Here is a 19,041-nt window from a genome sequence, read left to right on the forward strand (position 1 = left end):
TTGGTGCATGGAGTTGACGTCACTGTGTCCACGGGGATCGCCAACCTCCTCACTTCCGCACTTCTCCCCCTAATGACTGGCGCTTGTGCTGATTGCGTCAATATGAAGAAGACTAAAAATAAAAAATGCACTTACCTGGGGCTTCCTCCAGCCCCTGGCAGCATCCTCTGCCCTCGCCACAGCTCCCGTGGCTCCCAGTCCCCTCCGGTGCAGATCCCGACCTGGTGAGGTAGTCCTCTACTTGCGCTCCATCGTGCGGCTCACGGAGTCGCACTGACGTCAACCGGATTGTGCTGCACAGGCACAGAGCTACTACTGCTCCCGCACAGTACAGTCCGACTTGACGTCAGCGGGACTTTGTGAGCCGCACATTGGAGCGCAGTAAGCCTCTTGTACCGGAGAGTACCTCGAGCCACCGGTGGGGAGCAGAGCTGTGTCGAGGGCATAGGATGGCTGCAAGGGACTGGAGGAAGCCCCAGGTCAGTGGATTTTTTATTTTTAGTCTTCCTGGACTTGTCCTTGAAATTGTTTTGTTAATGGGTACAATCGATAAATGCCTTCTGATTAGTTTTGATCAAATCGCGTCAAGATCGAATCTGAGAAAAATTGTACCGTTAATGGGCACTTTTACATGTACCCAGAGTTAGATTGCTTAGGTCCTGATTGATGTTCTTTGTTCCCGTCTGCACCCTCTACATGTATTTTTACCAAGGACTAGTTTTGATTTCTCTTTTAACAGCTAGGTTTAGCATGTATGTGAAAAAAATGTTATTAATGCCTCATTGTTTTTCTTTTCTAGGCTGTTCATTACAGCCAATCAGATTAGTACAAGTCGATCACCCGATAAATCACCTTTCTTGATGAAATTTCTTGCAGGAAAAATGCTGATACGTTTTAATGCTTTTATAGTGTCATACATGTAAAACTTGATAAACCGGAAACTGCTGAGAAACTTCCCAGAATCTTTCAGAGGTTTTCTTAGTTTTTTGCTCACGTGGCTGCTTACAAGAAAGCCATGTACATAAAGAAGAACTTGCACAATGTTCTGCAGTTTGTGATTATCATCTTTTTTTATAGGAAGCCAAAGGAGAGGAACCTGATGAGCAAAGTAACCAAGAGGAACCCGCTTTGCTGAGTAACCAAAATATTGCACCAGCCACTGTGACAACAGGGGACCCTGAAACTGACAAGAAGATCAAGAATCTAAAAAAGGTCAGCCTATTTAAAGTGTACCAGAAGAGAAATTTTTGGGGAAAGTTACTCCTCTTAAAAAAAGAGAAGCCTCTGTGTAGTCCGGAGCCCCCCTCTCCCCCTAAAGCTTGCCGTTGCAGCACTGAGGCTCTCTGAACCTATTTGACAAGGGCTTGTTGAACAGGTTCACCTGGCTGCCCTCCTGGCTGTGACATGACTGTGATCCCTGCATGGATCACTCGAGCTCCCGAAGACATCTGAATCCTACTGCGGTGACAGAGAGCAGTATTTGACCGATCTGTTCAATACTGCTTCCAGGAGTGGCAACGCTGGAACAAGGGATCCGTGAGAGGAGAACGGTAAGGCTCCATAGGACCCAGAGCCTTCCCTCTCCTTAGGTAAATATCTGTTTGGTGGTTTGTTTTTTTAGGGTTCCCATTAACTTTAACCATTTCCAGACTGTGCTAGTTGAAATCTACGTCCAGCTGGTGGCTGTGCGGCTCTGACAGGACGTAGGTTTCAACATCGCAGTCCTGCAGATCGCAACGCTCTGCCCCCTGCCACAACCCACTCACCCTGCTGTCAGTATGATGGCAGAGCTCTGTTAGCCAGTCAGGAGTTGATATGATTGGCTCCTGACCCCGTGATCATTGTGAGCCAATCCCATGGACTTACATTGATGACAGGGTCAGGAGCCAATGAAATCGGCTCCTGACCGGTGCACTGTGCTCTGCCTTCATACCGACAACAGAGAGAGGGGCATATCGGCAGGTATGGGCAGCGAATCGTCGGTAAGCCCCGTATTGCGGTACCAGGGGTCTCTGGTCCTTAAAGATACACTGAAACGGAAAAAAATGATATGATTTGTATGTGTAGTACAGCTAAGAAATAAAACATTAGGAGCAGAGACATAATTCTACTATTGTTTCCAGTACAGGAAGAGTTAAGAAACACCATTTGTTATCTATGCAAAAGAGCCATTGAGCGCCACGACTTTCAAAGTTGCAGAGCGCTCTGTCTTCTGAAGCTTGTTATTTGAGCTGTCAGTCACTGTATTGTTTTTGTTTCTGCAGAGGACAGGTCAAAAGTTCACTAGCCTGCTCTGTAAAATCATTTAGAATGCTGAGTAGTGTATAAACTGCAAATATTAGAGAATGATGACATGTTATAAATAAAAACTATATAACTGAAAATAAAAATATGAAAATATTTTCTTTGCTACGAATGTTCTAGTAATTATCCGTACTACACAACCAATTCATTATATCATAATTTTTTTTTTTGCTTTAGTGTCTCTTTAAGGGGCCAGAGACTGCTGGTACAGAAAAGGTTAAAGGAAAATGAAGGTCTGTCCTACATAAAAGAAAAACAAAGCTGAATACCTGAATTTTACTCTAAACAGCTACACCTTCGACAGGCTCTTCTTTGCAAACTCTTGCCTGCTGTCCACATGCCTAGTAAATTTGTGGTTACAGTATCTCTTATATGTTCATTTACACACTGGTAATCCTATCCTGTAAGACATTTAATGGCTGGTACACACGAGTGACTCTTGTCTCTCAGAGACGAGAGACAAAAAAAAAGGCAGCGACTGTTCCGTCGCCAGGTCCCTCTGTGCAACAGCCGTTCACACGGCGCACAGAGGGACAGAGATGCGGCGGAAGCTGTCGCCGAACGTTCCTCCCCCCGCCGGAAGCTCCCTACATTGTGTATGGGGTTGCTGTCGCTAGTCCGCATACACACGCGGTACGCATGGCGGACTAGCGACAGTTGCGTCGGAGTTGCAGCGACAGCTGTTGCCGGCGATTGGCCGCACCAATCACCTGGCGACAGCTCAGAGTAGCGACGGTTCGGGCGCGCGCGTCATACACACGGGCGACCTGTCGCCGCAACACGCGCGTGCCACGTGGTTGCGGCGACAGTTGTAGCCTGTGTGTATGAGGCTTTAGACACACAGAAGTGTGATCCCCTTACCACAACAGATATCACAGATCCATTGCAGCGTGACAAGTGTGAACGGCTCCTATTTATAAAGTAGGAGCCATTCACTGTTTAGCAATGAGCAGAGAACAAACAAAAAATGTCTCCGCTCAAGTGGGAACAGAGCCTCAGTATTAAAGGGAAGGTTCCGAGGTGTTTAAATATCAACAATCTACTTACCTGGGGCTTCCTCCAACCTCTAGTAGCCATCCTGTGCCCTCGCCACAGCTCCGGTGTCTCCGACTGAGGCCAGGGGTCACCTCTGATGCAAGATGTCTACTGCGCTCCATGTGGCTCACAGAGTCGCACTGACATCATCCGGACTGTACTGCACAGGCGCAGTAGTTCTGAAAGCAATGAACTTCATCACCGGCATGTATTCAGTTGGCGGTGCCATGATTTTACCCAGCAGCTGTGATAGTGAAGTTGTTAGATATTGTTGATGACCTTCAGGCATTTATGGTATGTGTTAATTGTTTGACAGAAACTGAAAGCAATTGAGCAACTGAAAGAGCTGCAGGCATCTGGCAAGACGTTAGAGAAGAACCAGGTAATGTCCTCTTCTTGTATTTGTCAGATTCTAGACATGTTAAAGAGAACCCGAGGTGGGAATTACTTTTACTATTGGGGCACAGAGGCTGGTTGTGCGCACTAAGACCAGCCTCTGTTGCCCCATCGTGTGCCTCCATGTCCCCCCTGCTCGCCGCTATACCCCCCGCATTGCTGGCTGTGTCGCCAGCTCAATGTTTACCTTGCGCTGTCAGTCAGCGCCGCTCCCCCGCCTCCTCCGCATCGGCGCCACCCGCCGCGTCACTTCCCTCCTATCAGCGGGAGGGAAGGGACACGGGCGGGTGCGCCGATGCGGAGGAGGCGGGGGAGCAGCGCTGACTGACAGCGCAAGGTAAACATTGAGCTGGCGACACGCTGCGTGTCGCCAGCAATGCGGGGGGTATAGCGGCGAGCAGGGGGGACATGGAGACACACGATGGGGCAACAGAGGCTGGTCTTAGTGCGCACAACCAGCCTCTGTGCCCCAATAGTAAAAGTAATTCCCACCTCGGGTTCTCTTTAAGTTTTCATTATTACAGCTCACTGCTTCCACATATGATCTGGAACTGCACCAGATTGCCTGACACTCAAAAACCCACAGCTACCTGCTGAAACTTAACCTGTGCACACACGTTAGATGAAACCCGGGCGAGGCTAACGATCAGCCTGGTAGATAGGTTTGGCCAAACGCTGGCTCACTCACCAGGTTCCTGCTTGAAGTCACACCTGTGTCACCCCCCTGCATAAACAAAGAACACTAGCAACACCTCTATATAGCCTTGGCACTGCTTTGTCGGTGGTGGGATCGGATCCCGATCCCCGCCAGCCGACTTGTCTTATACGTGTGTGCAAGGCATGTAGCTGGTAGACTGACTGCGGTGGCATGCTACCTCAGCAAGCATGGCTTCAGAGTTACTGGGAGGAATGGTATGAGCAGGTACTGGATGGAGGTTGCTGAAATGAAATTGATGCTACAAGTATTTTTATTTATTTTATTACCATTCATAATTAATTTAAAATGGAATTCTGGTAAATGGTTATAAATAAACTGTCCCTGAACTGGGGTTTTTGTGACCCAGTAGTGACAGTGAAAGCACTAACCTTAGCACAGTAGAACACTGACTGTGTACTTACAGCCAGTCCTATTTGTTTACGGACCCATTGTTATCAGCATAGTTACCGCATCTAGATGTAGATGTAGTGGCCTCCTCCACCTACATTGTGACAAATCTGCCAGCCCATGTTTTCATGCTGGCAAGGGGAAGGTGGGCAAGAAGTAAAATCTCAATGTCGGCAGAGAGGAGCAGAGGAAACAGGAACACCCAGCTCAAGAAACTCTGGGAATACTGCACCATTCTAGGACGGATCAGTAAACAGGCAAACTCTATGTACATGTGCTACATGTTACTCTTAGTTTATTACTTGCACAGCCCTGGCACAATGCACACACTCGCAGCCCTCCAAAAACAGACACGCGCCTATGAACGCAAATGGAGGTAATCCCGCCTCAACTCCGACTTCTTGGAGTACAAGGCCATCCTGCAGCTGTTCTATTCCGCATTAACTGATGCTAAACAAAAATACTTTGCTGCCCTGATCGGATCCCAAGCCTCCAACCCTCAGCACCTCTTCGCCACCTTCAACTCCCTCCTTAACCCCACCACTCCTCCCCCCACCTCCGCCCTCTCAGCCACTGATCTGTCCACCCACTTTACTGATAAAATAGCCAGCATCCGACGGGAAATCTCATGCCTCCACTCCACCACTTTTTTCTCTCCCACAAATACCTATTCCCCACCCCACCCACCACTCACTGCCGTTACGCCTATCACAGAGGACGAAGTCAGCCGTCTCCTAGCCACTTCTCCTGCCACCTCCAGCCCCCTAGATCCTGTGGCATCCAACTGCCTCCGTCCTCACTTCCCTGTTCTGGCTCCTGTCCTCACCTCTCTGTTTAACCTCTCCCTCTCCACGGCCACCTTCCCCTCTGACTTCAAACAGGCCACTGTACTTCCCCTACTTAAAAAGCCCTCACTAGACCCCTCACTTCATCCAGCTATCGCCCTATCTCCCTACTCCCTTTTGCATCTAAACTCCTGGAGCGTCTAGTCCACCAACGCATGACCCATTACCTTGACTCCAACTCCCTGTTTGACCCCCTACAATCAGGATTTCGGCCAGCCCACTCCACCGAGACTGCCCTCACCAAGGTCGTCAATGACCTCACGCTTGCCAAGGCCGAAGGAAAATACACCATCCTTCTCCTCCTAGACCTCTCATCAGCATTCGACACTGTTGATCACCCCCTGCTACTCCAGTCCCTGCAATCTGTGGGTATCCAAGACCTTGCCCTAGCATGGTTCTCCTCCTACCTCTCAAATCGCTCCTTCAAGACCTCCTTCAATGGTTCCTCCTCAACCTCCATCCCACTTTCAGTTGGGGTCCCCCAAGACTCTGTTCTTGGTCCCCTGCTGTTCTCCATTTACACCGCCTCCATCAGAAAACTCATCTCCTCTCTGGGTTTCAACTATCACCTATATGCAGATGACACCCAGATTTACCTCCATACCACTGACCTCTCCACCACCACCATGGAGAAGGTATCCTCTGGCCTCTCGGCTATTTCATCCTGGATGTCTGCCAGGTTCCTAAAATTAAACCTGGATAAGACTTAACTCCTAATCTTCCCACCCTGTGCTGCCTCACCCCCCACTGACCTCTACGTCACTGTCAATGGCACAATCATTCATCCAACCACACAAGCCCGCTGCCTGGGTGTCACCCTGGACTCTGCCCTCTCCTTCACCTCCCACATCCAAACCGTATCTAGGGCCTGCTATTTCCACTTACGCAACATCTCCAAGATCCGGCCTTTCCTGACCCCAGACACTTCCAAACTCCTTGTCCATGCCCTTATCTCCCGCCTGGACTACTGCAACTCCCTCCTGTCAGGCCTCCCTCAAAACCGCATAGCCCCCCTACAATCCATCATGAACGCAGCAGCCAGACTCATTTACTCCTCCCACCGCTCTGTCTCCACGACTCCCCTATGCAAATCCCCAATTCACTTCAGAATTAGTTTCAAGATCCTATGTTTGGCCTACAAATCTTTGACATACCTGCTCTAGATTGTAAGCCTTTGACAGGGCCCTCTCCCCTTGTGTATCATATTTGACTGTGCACTTTACCCAGAATTTGGAACTTGTAATTTTTACCACTACCACTCCAGTTTATGATCTGGCATTGTACTACTGTCTGCATTGTGTTGTGTATCTTTTTGCTATTACCTGTATTGTTGTATCTATTGTCTATTACCTGTATTGTTCTGTCACCCCTGTTATCATTGTCTATAATCTTATGTATTGTACAGCGCTGCGTAATACGTTGGCACTATATAAATCTAATAAATAATAATAAATAATACTGCCCCTCATGTTAATGTTAAAGTAAATCTGAAGGGAAAATAAACTTATGAGATAATAAATTGTATGTGTAGTACGTATAATAAATATAACATTAGTAACAAAGAAAATAATCTTATATTTTTTCAGTTATATAGTTTTATTTATAACCTTGTATCAGACTGTCACAGTTGCAGTTTAGAATCCAAACTCTGTCTTTTAAGCTGTTAAAAAAAAAGCAGAAGTATTGACCCTTTAAATTTTCTTACAGTAAAACCTTATCACACGGTGTCTCTCACTGTTTATTGGCTGTTAAAGATCTTCAGAAAACAGGATTGAGGTTGGTCGACTAGCTCAAAGAAGCTCTTTTGTATAGATAACCACTCAAGTTTCTTGACTTTTCCTATACTGGAAAACAGAAAAGGACTTCACATATTTTTTTAGTAGGGCTAGTATCTTGTTAATATATTTATCTCATCATGTCACTTCAGATTCACTTTAAGATCTATCTAAACAAGTTCTATTCAGTAAGTGTAAAAAATACAATAGCCATTGCAAGCAATTGGATTTCGTCTTCTATTGACTTCTGACCTAAATGGAATCTAGTTGCTGTGAATAACAGTATTTTACTATATTTAATCATCTTTATGCCTGTAGTCTTCTTTGCTTTCCTTTACCTTGGAGTTGTCATGACTCGAGTCTGTTGCATCACTTGCATAAAATCCATTTCCTTTGTTGCCTTGCTTTTTAACCAACACGCTGTTCTTTCTACAGATTGACAAAATACAGAAAGAGGAAGCACTCCTAAAGGAAATAGAAGATTTAGAACTTGGCGTTTGAATGTATCTAGGCCTAGACATCATAAATAATTATGTTTTACTTCTATAGCTGAATAATGAACAGAGGTTATTCTGATGTGTTTTTTTGGACAACAGCTTTTTTTTTTTTTTTTTTTTACCGAAACATCAAGTATTAGCAGACATTGTTTAAAATGTTATTCACTACAATACAAAAAAAGTCAAATGGTGAATGTATCATGCTGGTCAATAGAACAATATCTCTCATACTTAAAGTGTACCCTTTAAAAATGTATACATACCTGGTGCTTCCTCCAGCCCCCTCCGGGCTGATTGCTCCCTTGTCGTCCTCAGTCGCCTTCTTCACCCGCAACTGGCCCCGCAAAATCCTCTAGCCCAGTTAACACATGTGCAGTCCAGCCAGGCGCACCCCTGTCTCTGCGCCCCTGCAGTACACTCCCGGCGACGTGAATGAGGCGGGAGCTGGCGCGTGGCCAGGCCATGCATGCGCAGTTGGCCCCAGACTGGAGGACTTTCCGGGGCCAATTGCAGGGTGAACAGAGAGGCAGTAGAGGACTGAGTGGGAGCAATCAGGCCGGAGGGGGGTGGAGGAAGCCCCAGGTATGTATACATTTTTTTTTCTAATCCCTAACTTCCCCAGGTTCCCTTTAATGTATAAAATGATTGCTATTACTGCAAGACGCCATTTAAAATTATCTGGCAAAGAAGTTTTAGAGGCCATTTGTAGGTAAGTGGGTGAGTAAACAGTCTTCAGACCTCTTCAGCAAGTTGAAGCCAGCAGTACCCTAAAATAAAGCTGTGTTATGTAAAACAGCAAAAATGCTATTTGGTGTTCTAGGAACAGTACCTATGTATCCTGACAATACAAGCTGAAACACAAGACAGGTTGGGAATACTTGGCCTGTTTCTTTATAGGATACCTGATTGAAAGTTGTTGCTTTTTCTTTATCTTTTTCAAAGCATACTTTGTTTTTGGTAGACTGCCAATGCTGAGTTCCTTTTAAATAGAATTAAAAATGGCCTCCTCCATTTTACTTCAAGCACACCTGAAATGAGAGGGATATGGAGACTGCCATGTTACCGTAATTTCCTTTTAAATGATGCAAATTTCCTGGCTGTCCTGCTGATCCTCTGCCTCTTAGGCCCTGTTCAGTGCTCAGTTGCATTGCAGAATAATTCTGCATGACAACTTACTGCCCATACAGTTCTATAGGCATGTTCACAGTACTGCATTGTAACTGATCATGTTATGCTAACTCGCAGCATGCAGGTTTTGCATTATAGTCTGTCCAGTTTCCATTATAACACGTATGTTATGCAACTGACCACTGTGAATTCAGCCTTATAGTTTTAGCCATAGACCATGGACAAGCATGGAAATCAGATGCTCTGACTGAAGTCTGACTGGTTTAGCTGGAGATAAGCAGGACTGCCAGGCAACTGATATTGTGTAAAAGTAAATAAATACCGCAGCCTCCATATCCCTCTCACTTCAGGTTCCCATTCAGCACTGAATGAATTGCATGATACTCCTTCTGTTTTAGGAAGGTATTGCAGTACTTTTCATTGTTTACAGTGGATGGCATTTTGGTTCTTTAGACTCTCTACAAATATAAAAATATATATTTTCCACTGCTCTCATGCTACAGTCATACCCCCACCCCCTCCCCCAATATTTACTCACCTTCTCTTCTGAATGGTGCCCCCTGTTTCTGCCTGCTTACTCCTTGAGTCCAGATACTCACCAGTGGTGCACAAACTGCAGTTGGCTTCCAGGAATCACACAGCCCTTCTAATGTTTCGTACACACCATGCAATTTCCTGTCAGGTCGAATCGATCATTTCCAATCAGGTTTCCGATCAATTTTCTGAACACTTCTGCACAAAATCGATCGGAAACCTGATCAGACCTGCCATACATTGATTTGACTCTTTGATCTGACGGGAAATTGCATGTTGTGTACCAGCCATAAGGACAGCTGGGTGACAGGAGCAAAGAGAATTGCTGCAGACATTTTGTTCCTATCCTGCCGAGGGCTGAGTAAAGTGCATGTGGCTGTCTGCAGTCATGAGGTAGCAGGAAGAAACTGGGGATGCCAGTTAGAAATTGAGGGGAAAGTGTGTGAATATGGGCCTAAACTCTGCAAATACAGGCCAGACGGCAACTCTACGTGTGCATCTTTTACAAATTTGAGGTTCATACTGGTAACTTGCCATTGTGAAAGTATGACATACATCTCCTTATCAGTTTGCTATGGTTTAAATAGCTTTATCCTTCATTTTTGGCTAAGGGCTTGAAAATTGAAAATGTGAAATATTGAGATCAGTGTGTCAGGGGTTTACCTGTAAGTTTGGTTTTTGGTTTGGGGCTTTCTTACAAAGCTAAATAAACATGTCCTTTGCTCTGAATCTGTGTATATTCAGCCATTTGTGACTATTGAGAAGAAAGCTGTAGGCTCATGCCAGATTTTTCTCAAAAGACAAGTACCACCTGACGGATCTTAACTTTTAAATGTAATTTAATATTACAAATGCTTGCCCTGGGTAGTAACATTGCTTGCAAAATGTATACCTCCACAAAGATCAAGCTTCTTCAATGGAGATACAATAAGTAACCCAGAAAATCTGCACTGGATTAAGAAATAATATTTTTCTCTTACGTAAACCCAAGCTTCGGCTTGGATACCTACCGAATGAGAGGAAAGCCTCAGAATCCTATTGAGGATTCCCTCGGTATTCTAAAGTCCCGTCTCTGAGCGTGTCACTAATCGCATCAGGACCGTGCAGCTCTTCTCCCTGTATCGTGGCTGTGTAGAAGCATGCATGCATGCATGCACAGTAAGCTGGAGTCGAGGGCTCCGTGCTACTCCACATGTGCAGCTGTGCCCGGTTGTCTACTACGTGGCCATGCTGCAAGATCGGAAGGAGTGTGGCCCCGTTCTGGAAGGGAGCTGCGCTCAGCAACCAGGGACATCTGAGTAGTGAGGGAAGCCTCAATAGGATCCTGAGGCTTCCCTCTCTTAAAGAGACTCCGAGAACAACTTAAGACCATCTCTGATACTTACCTGGGGCTTCCTCCCTCCCCATAAACACGACTAAGTCCCACGCCGCCGTCCTATGGTCTGCTGTTCAGCCGCGGTGATCTTTGTTACCAGCGTCAGTCGATTCCAGTCAGGGTCTACTGCACATGCGCAGACCTCCCGCGCAAGCGCAGTGGACCCGGACTGACGTCACTGAGGCTGAGAACGGAGCTCACCACGGCTGAACGGTAGACCACGGGAGGACGGCGTGGGACTTGGTCGTGTTTATGGGGTGGGAGGAAGCCTCGGGTAAGTATCAGAGATGGTCTTAAGTTGATCTCTGAGTCTCTTTAAAGTGTAACTGTCGGGCATAAAATCAAAAATCAGTTCTTTATTTTAATCTGGTAAACAAATAATAGGGATGCTAACCAGGCAATCCAAAAGTTAAAAATCACTATTACTTTACTTCTCCATAAAATATTATTTCCTAGTTTCCCTGGCTCTTATTTGGTACATTTGCCGCACAAAGGAAGTTGCAGGGCATGCTGGGTTTTCTTTTTTTCTTCCTTTCCACTCAGACAAAGCTAATACAGTCTGATTGGCTGAAGCCTCTTTCCCTCCCGGTTTCCCCTCCCACACCTCCGTTCCTCTCTGATTGGCCAATATTTCTCATGCAGAGAAGCTGAGAAAATCACTCAGAGCTGGGTGGGAGTGTTTGAAGACTAGGAGGAGGGTGGGCAATGCATTCATAATCAGGCAGAGGAGATTAAGGTAGGCAATTACATCAAGGTTGTGGCTAGCACTCTTGCCCTGCAGCACTAGAATCTAGCTCTAGCTAGGACACTATCTATATGAACATTGTATGTTTTCCCCTGTGTGTGTATGGGTTTATTCCCACTATCCTGACAAAACGGTATGTTAATTGTAACTCATCTCCTCCAAATTTAGACTACGGATATTAGATTGTGGGACCTAAAGTTAGTGACCTGAATAATTCAGAGTGCTCTGTAAAACTGCTGTGGAAAATGTCACTACTAGTGATGTGCACTACTAGTAGCCACTCCTAATCAAAAGGAGACAGGGCTGCCCGTGGCAGAGGGGGAGTTAACTTACCTTGAGCTAGATCCATCTCTGATCAGAGAGGGATCTGTTGCCTGACCATACACTGCACACTGATTTCCGATACATTTCAGCATGAAATCTATACGAAATTGGCCTAGCGCTGCCACCTGCTTGGCCACCTCCCAAATGTATGTGTCCTGCTAGGCCCATAAAAGCTCACCTCTCTGGTGGCATGACTCCTGGCCTACTCTGGTGCCCACCGTTGCCGCAAGCGCCTGTACCACATAGCACTGGAGCATGTGTGATGTCACAATATGTGCGTGGTCACGTGATACCGTGGCACTCTTGGTAACGGCGGACACCATAGGCTAGGATTTGTGTTGGCGTGACGGGGAGCCTTTACCACCGTACATGTGCATGGGGGAAACAGATGCACTTGAGGGGGACTCTGCCCAGGGGTCCATTATTTACATTGAACATCATAATATTGAACGCCATTACCACTGATCAAGCCCTTGTGATTGATATATTACCGGCATTCTCAATCCATCCTTTTGACAATTTAACCCTGAAATCGATTGAAAAATCGATCGGATCACCATGTCGCAGCATTGATTTTCCGCCAACTCGATAAAATGATTGAATCAGTCAGCCGATTGGCCCACAAAAATCGAGTAGTGTATGGCCACCTTAAAACACCAACCCATGGCCTTATCAGAACAATGTACTTTGTAAAACATTGCACAGGTTGCAGCGTTTGAACATGAGGACTGGTAATTAATGACGGCAGCAGGACCGGGAACGTATCGTCAAAGATAGGCTTGGGTTGAGGTCTTGTTTCCACCAGGGGGGATTTGGAGCAATTCCCTGCACATCCATTGGAAATCAAAGCCTATTGAAATCACCAGTGGCATAGCAATAGGGGTTGCAGAGGTTGCGACCGCATCGGGGCCCTTGGGCAGGAGGGGCCCCGAAGGGCCCTTCCTCAACTACAGTATTAGCTCTCTATTGATCCTGTGCTCATAATCACTTCTATAGATACTTTGAATAGTGGTAATCTTTAACAAACTGTTCCCCATCCCCTTTTTGCACCTCTGACACTGTAGTTGCCATTGGCAGGTTTTGGTGCACCATATCAATTGTTATGTATAGAGTTATTGGGGGGCCCCATTGTAAAACTTGCATCGGGGCCCACAGCTCCTTAGCTACACCACTGGAAATCACAGTCCAACCGGGTAACCACCAACAGCTTGTAGCAACGATACAAACCATAGGCTGGAGCTCCACCTCAAATCACCTTTAAAGAGTAACTGTCAGGCTGCAGAAGCTAATTTAAACCTCTATTCTCCTGTGTTAAACAGTTTAGAAGGAAGCCCAAAAGCAATTAGTGAAGATAAAAATCTCAGTTACCTTTGATGTGTGCTTATCAGCAAGGCTGTTATTCTTAAGAAGACGCAAGCCGCATACCATACTGCAAAGCATTCTGGGGCTCTCCCCTCGGCTGCTAATGAGACGTTACAGCAGCTTGTAATCGCGTAGCACTGATAAATCTCGGGCAGAGTACACTGCAGGAGTCAGCTATTGTTCCTAGCCACATGGCTCATTAACCACCCTGGCGTTCTGATTAAATCGCCAGGGTGGCTGCGGGAGGGTTTTTTTTAAATAAAAAAAAAACTATTTCATGCAGCCAACTGAAAGTTGGCTGCATGAAAGCCCACTAGAGGGCGCTCCGGAGGCGATCTTCCGATCGCCTCCGGCGCCCAGAATAAACAAGGAAGGCCGCAATGAGCGGCCTTCCTTGTTTTGCTTATATCGTCGCCATAGCGACGAGCGGAGTGACGTCATCGACGTCAGCCGACGTCCTGACGTCAGCCGCCTCCGATCCAGCCCTTAGCGCTGGCCGGAACTTTTTGTTCCGGCTACGCTGGGCTCAGGCGGCTAGGGGGGCCCTCTTTCGCCGCTGCTCGCGGCGAATCGCCGCAGAGCGGCGGCGATCAGGCAGCACACGCGGCTGGCAAAGTGCCGGCTGCGTGTGCTGCTTTTTATTTCGTTAAAATCGGCCCAGCAGGGCCTGAGCGGCAGCCGCTGGCGGTGTTGGACGAGCTGAGCTCGTCCAGACCGCTCAGCTGGTTAATATTCACTGCACACTGTGTTGTTCAAGTACGAGCTTATCTGTGATCAGGAAGCAGGCAGGACATGATGACACATTTGACAGAAAAACATGGAGCCTGCCATGAGCTGTCAGGAGCATCTATCTCTGCATATACTATATACAAATTCTGTGAAATCCAAACGTGGACAGTGAAATGCATATGTAATGTAAGTACAGCCAATCTTTAGCTACTGATATATGTGTTTATTTTCTCTGAGACCTTATACCTAACAGCTCCTCTTTAAAGGGAACCTTAACCTCCTGAGCGGTATGGACGAGCTCAGCTCGTACATCACCGCCGGAGGCTGCCGCTCAGGCCCTGCTGGGCCGATTTTCCTCAAATAAAAAGCAGCACACGCAGCCGGCACTTTGCCAGCCGCGTGTGCTGCCTGATCGCCGCCGCTCTGCGGCGATCCGCTGCGAGCAGCGGCGAAAGAGGGTCCCCCCAGCCGCCCGAGCCCTGCGCAGCCGGACCAATCAGTTCCGGCCAGCGCTAAGGGCTGGATCGGAGGCGGCTGACGTCCATGACGTCACTCCGCCTGTCGCCATGGCGACGAGGAAAGCCAAACAAGGAAGGCTGCTCATTGCAGCCTTCCTTGTTACTTATGCTTGCCGGAGGCGATCAGAAGAACGCCTCCGGAGCGCCCTCTAGTGGGCTTTCATGCAGCCAACTTTCAGTTGGCTGCATGAAATAGATTTTTTTTTATTAAAAAAAACCCTCCCGCAGCCTCCCTGGCGATCTCAATAGAACGCCGGGGAGGTTAAAGGAGAACTGTAGTGAGAGGTATATGGAGGCTGCCATATTGATTTCCTTTTAAACCATACCAGTTGCCTGGCAGCCCTGTTGAGCTATTTGCCTGCAGTAGTGTAAATCACACCAGAAACAAGCATGCAGCTAATCTTGTCAGATCTGGCAATACTGTCAGAAACACCTGATCTGCTGCATGCTTGTTCAGGGTCTAGGGCTAAAAGGAAGAGGATCAGCAGGACAGCTAGGCAACTGGTATTGCTTAAAAGGAAATTATTGTCAGCCTCCATATCCCTCTAACTACAGTTCTCCTTTAACTGAGAGGGATATCGATGTTTCCTTTTAAACAATACCAGTTGCTCATTACCAGTTGCTTGTCAGTCCTGCTGATCTCTTTGGCTGCAATAGTGTTTGAATCTCACACCTGAAACAAGCATGCAGTTAATCCAGTCAGACTTCAGTCAGCATACCTGATCTGCATGCTTGTTCAGGGGGCTGTGGCTAAAAGTATTAGAGACACAGGATCAGCAGGAGAATCAGGCAACTGGTATTAGGCTCTTATTCTTTATAAAGATATTCCCTAAAAAGGATTTAAACAATGATGCTGGCCAGCTTTCCTGCTCCCTACACAGTTTTTTGGGAGTTGGACAGAGCAACTAGTACATTTGAAATTGGCCGCCATGGATAGTGGGCGAATGAAATAATTCGGCTTCCAGCGATTGCTGGAGGCGGAATGATTGTGTTTTTTAAGCAACCTCGGCTCCGTCTCCTGACGGAGCCGACATTACTCACTGAGCGCTGCAATAGGAGTGATTCCTATTGTAGTCTATGAAGGCGCCGGCTGCGCCCAAATCTAGCAGCGTGCTTTTGAAAATAAATACATTTCTGAGAATCACCTATGAAGAGATGGTCTAGTCCAAAACCTGTCACTTCTGTCAGCTTTCTACTACCTACTGTAAGTGACAGCAATATAGGAGAAAAGTCATTTGTGGCTCTTTTTACTCTGGAAAAAACGTACTTCTTATCTGTATATGTTTGCACATATTTAAAATTAAAATTTCGCCATAGTGCCCCTTTAAGCAAAAAACGCAAATAAAATATGGAAAAAATCATCTTAGGGGCTGTAATTTCTCACATACATTTGATTTTTATTTCTCTTTTACTCATTTCTCCAGCAATCCTCATTAACAAGAAATTAGCATTGATTCTGACTTTTGAGCATTCATTTGCTCCACAGGAAGTGGAACTCAGCTGGACTGAATCAGAACTTAACTTGGGGCTATTAAGATTTAAAAACTATTACCGTGACAGATTATTATTGGTAATCATTAACTCTCCAACTGAATTTGTCAAGTACTGTACAAGGATATGGTTCAGCCCAGGAGTCTTTCTACTTAATGTGCAGCAGTTCAGAAAATGGGTAACAGCTCTATTCTGCATCATGTCTGCGTCATGCATGTTTGTTTATTCCCATGCTTCATTCTACACTTTTTTTTTTCCAGAAACATCAAAATTGTAAAGTGATAGCACACATTTATAGTAAAAATAGTGTGCGGCTCTTTATACTGTACCGTCTAGTCAGTAAAGGGACAGCAGCAAGCACGCAGTTTGCTCCAGACTAGGGATGTCCAATTGCCGGCTTGCGGGCCCGGACTATTTTTGTGTTGAGTAAAATCCCGCCCTCCCCCCGAAGCCAGAGCATTGCTGCTCTGCCGCCGCTACTAGACACACACCCTGCCCATGAAGTTGGACAGCACTGCTCCAGATCATGCTTTTCAATATTTGGGGAGTGGTAATCTTGAAGGTAAGGCATTAGAGCCACCGCCTCCTTCCCATCTTAAATATCACCCTTTACCCCCAGCCCCCCCCCCCCCCCCCTCCTCTTCCCCCAGTGTTGTGGACAAAGGTCTCGTAACCCCTTCATGTGCTGCGGGAATGATAAAGAGGAAATTATGGTGAAAGTTGCAGGCTAACTTCTGACATAGTCAAATCCTTCCTAATGCCAAAACCTAACCACCCACTGTAATTTAAACCTCCTTTCCCATGCCTAACCATACAATAACAGATCAACACAAGATACATTTTAAATAGTCTTTTATGCTTGCAGTAACACACCAACCAGCATGCATCTGTAAATCACAAATATGCCTGCAGAAAGAGGAATGTCTGTAATAATAGCAACTAGTGCCACACTGAGTACAGATTCCAGACCTGGAAATTAATGCCACTGGGCTGTCCATTTTGGAAATGCATGGCTGACAACAAACTAAAATGAAAAGGTAATTCTTTTTATTGTGAAAAAAAAATTGGAAAGGTAGTTCTCAATAAACCTAAATTGCAAAAACATTTGCTCAGCACTGATACATGCTTAAAACACATTTTTGTTGACAGTGGAATATTACATTTAGGCTCATTTTCACTGGGGCAATTTTACTGCATTTTTCCCACACATGAGAATACAGAACCAAAATGACAACCTATTGAAATCAATAAGCTGCTACCCATTCATGTACAGAAGAAAAAAAAATGTGACCGCAGCACAGGTGGAGACGGACATGGCACTAAGTGTAAAAACGGAGCATTAGGTTCCTTGGGCAGGGGTCACACTTGTCTTTCAGTTTCTACACTTTTCAGAAAACTGAAAGACAAATGTGACCTCTACCTTACAACAGCTAATGTAATTTATAGAGAAAATTGACAAATTGCGCAATATGTCAGTTTTTTTCTGCGTGCGAAATCTAAATTCAAGTGTGACCTAGCTCATTGATTAACATGAGTTCTCAGTTGAAAACAGTTTTTCTGTGCAGAAAACACGCACGAAAGCTGACAAGTGTGACCCCTGCCTTAGAGTCCACTAGCATCATTCCCATTACGTTACCCCACCTTTCTTTTGAAAGGGGGGGGGGGGGTGATGCTGGAAGGTAGGGGGATGCACGCTTGGTATCCTTTTCCTAAACGCACTCTGCATGTCTGATAATGGCTGGGAGAAACATCAAGGGGCGATTCTTCTTTGGGTTTTTTTTATGTACTTTGTCACCTTACATTTTTTAAGTTTAACCAACTCTGGAGAAAGAACTATTGTAGATCAAAGCTTGGGATGCTAATGAACACTCACACTAATCTCTCTATGGGCCATGTTCTATTAACATCTTTCCCGAGTTTTCTCCAAGTAGATAATTTCAAACCTCATCAATAGAACACTTTTGAAGCTCCCACCAAGCAAGACATTACTCAAAATTAGTTTTTAGTTACTATTTAGTACCTTTTCAGATCCTAAGTTCTTCTTTTTTTTCTACAATGAAAAATGATTTCCTTGGAGAAAAGGCTTTATATCTTTCAAGGCATATTGCCAGGAATTACTTATGCTGGGCATACACGGGCCGATGCGCCCTTATCAATCGAGCCGCTGATGGCTCGATTGATAATTTCCGACTGGTCTGATGACCCGCCGGATCGATACCCCGCTCGATCCCTACGGGTGGACAATAGCGGGGAATCGAGCGGAAGATAATGGAGCGCTCTGTGGGGACACGGCGGGAGTCGATCCGGCGGCTAATCGAGCCGCCGGGTCGACTCGTGTATGCCCAGCATTGTGCTGGGAATACACTGCTCGATTCTGAGGAATTTAGATGGCTCGATAGATTATTTCTGACACGTCCGATCTCCCGCCCGATGGTTTCACCGCTTGATTCCGCATTGAGGACAATGCAAAAAGATAAGAAAAACGAACGGAAGATAAGAGAATTGCATGTGGAATCGAGCGGGGAATTGATCGCTGCTATGAAACTGAACGTGGAGAGGAGCTCCGCCATCAGAGCGGGGATGCACCCGCGATTCACTCCTGCAAACCATGCCCCAAGGACCTTATGCTGATCAGTGTTAGGCGGTCTTGGGGCTGCCGCCACGTCCACGTCGGTGTAAAGTATACATTACCTCTCCGCGACCTCCGCTTGTCCCCTGCTGGCTTCCGGGATTCCTTCTGCATACACGTGCACCGCACATGGTTTCCTAATAAGGGTGAGCGTGTGTGATGTCAGACTCGCACTCTTACTAGAAAACCACGTGGGCTGCATGTGTATGTACAGCGAAATGCGCCCGGAGCAGTGGTGGACAAGTAGAG

At 46.3% G+C, this 19,041-nt stretch overlaps 1 protein-coding gene across 1 annotated transcript in view; it reads left to right on the forward strand.

Moving 5' to 3' along the window:
- Positions 1-10,348, forward strand: part of EIF2A (eukaryotic translation initiation factor 2A) — an 85,512-nt gene extending 75,164 nt beyond the window's left edge. Inside the window, exons 12-14 of the mRNA XM_068280804.1 lie at positions 1,078-1,212; positions 3,656-3,721; positions 7,896-10,348. Coding sequence (XP_068136905.1) covers positions 1,078-1,212; positions 3,656-3,721; positions 7,896-7,961 — 267 coding nt within the window. The 3' untranslated portion in view covers positions 7,962-10,348. The remainder of the gene's footprint in view (positions 1-1,077; positions 1,213-3,655; positions 3,722-7,895) is intronic.
- The last annotated feature ends 8,693 nt before the right edge of the window (positions 10,349-19,041 follow it).

This window comes from Hyperolius riggenbachi, chromosome 4 (genome assembly GCF_040937935.1).
Source record: "Hyperolius riggenbachi isolate aHypRig1 chromosome 4, aHypRig1.pri, whole genome shotgun sequence".
NCBI classification, from domain to species: domain Eukaryota; kingdom Metazoa; phylum Chordata; class Amphibia; order Anura; family Hyperoliidae; genus Hyperolius; species Hyperolius riggenbachi.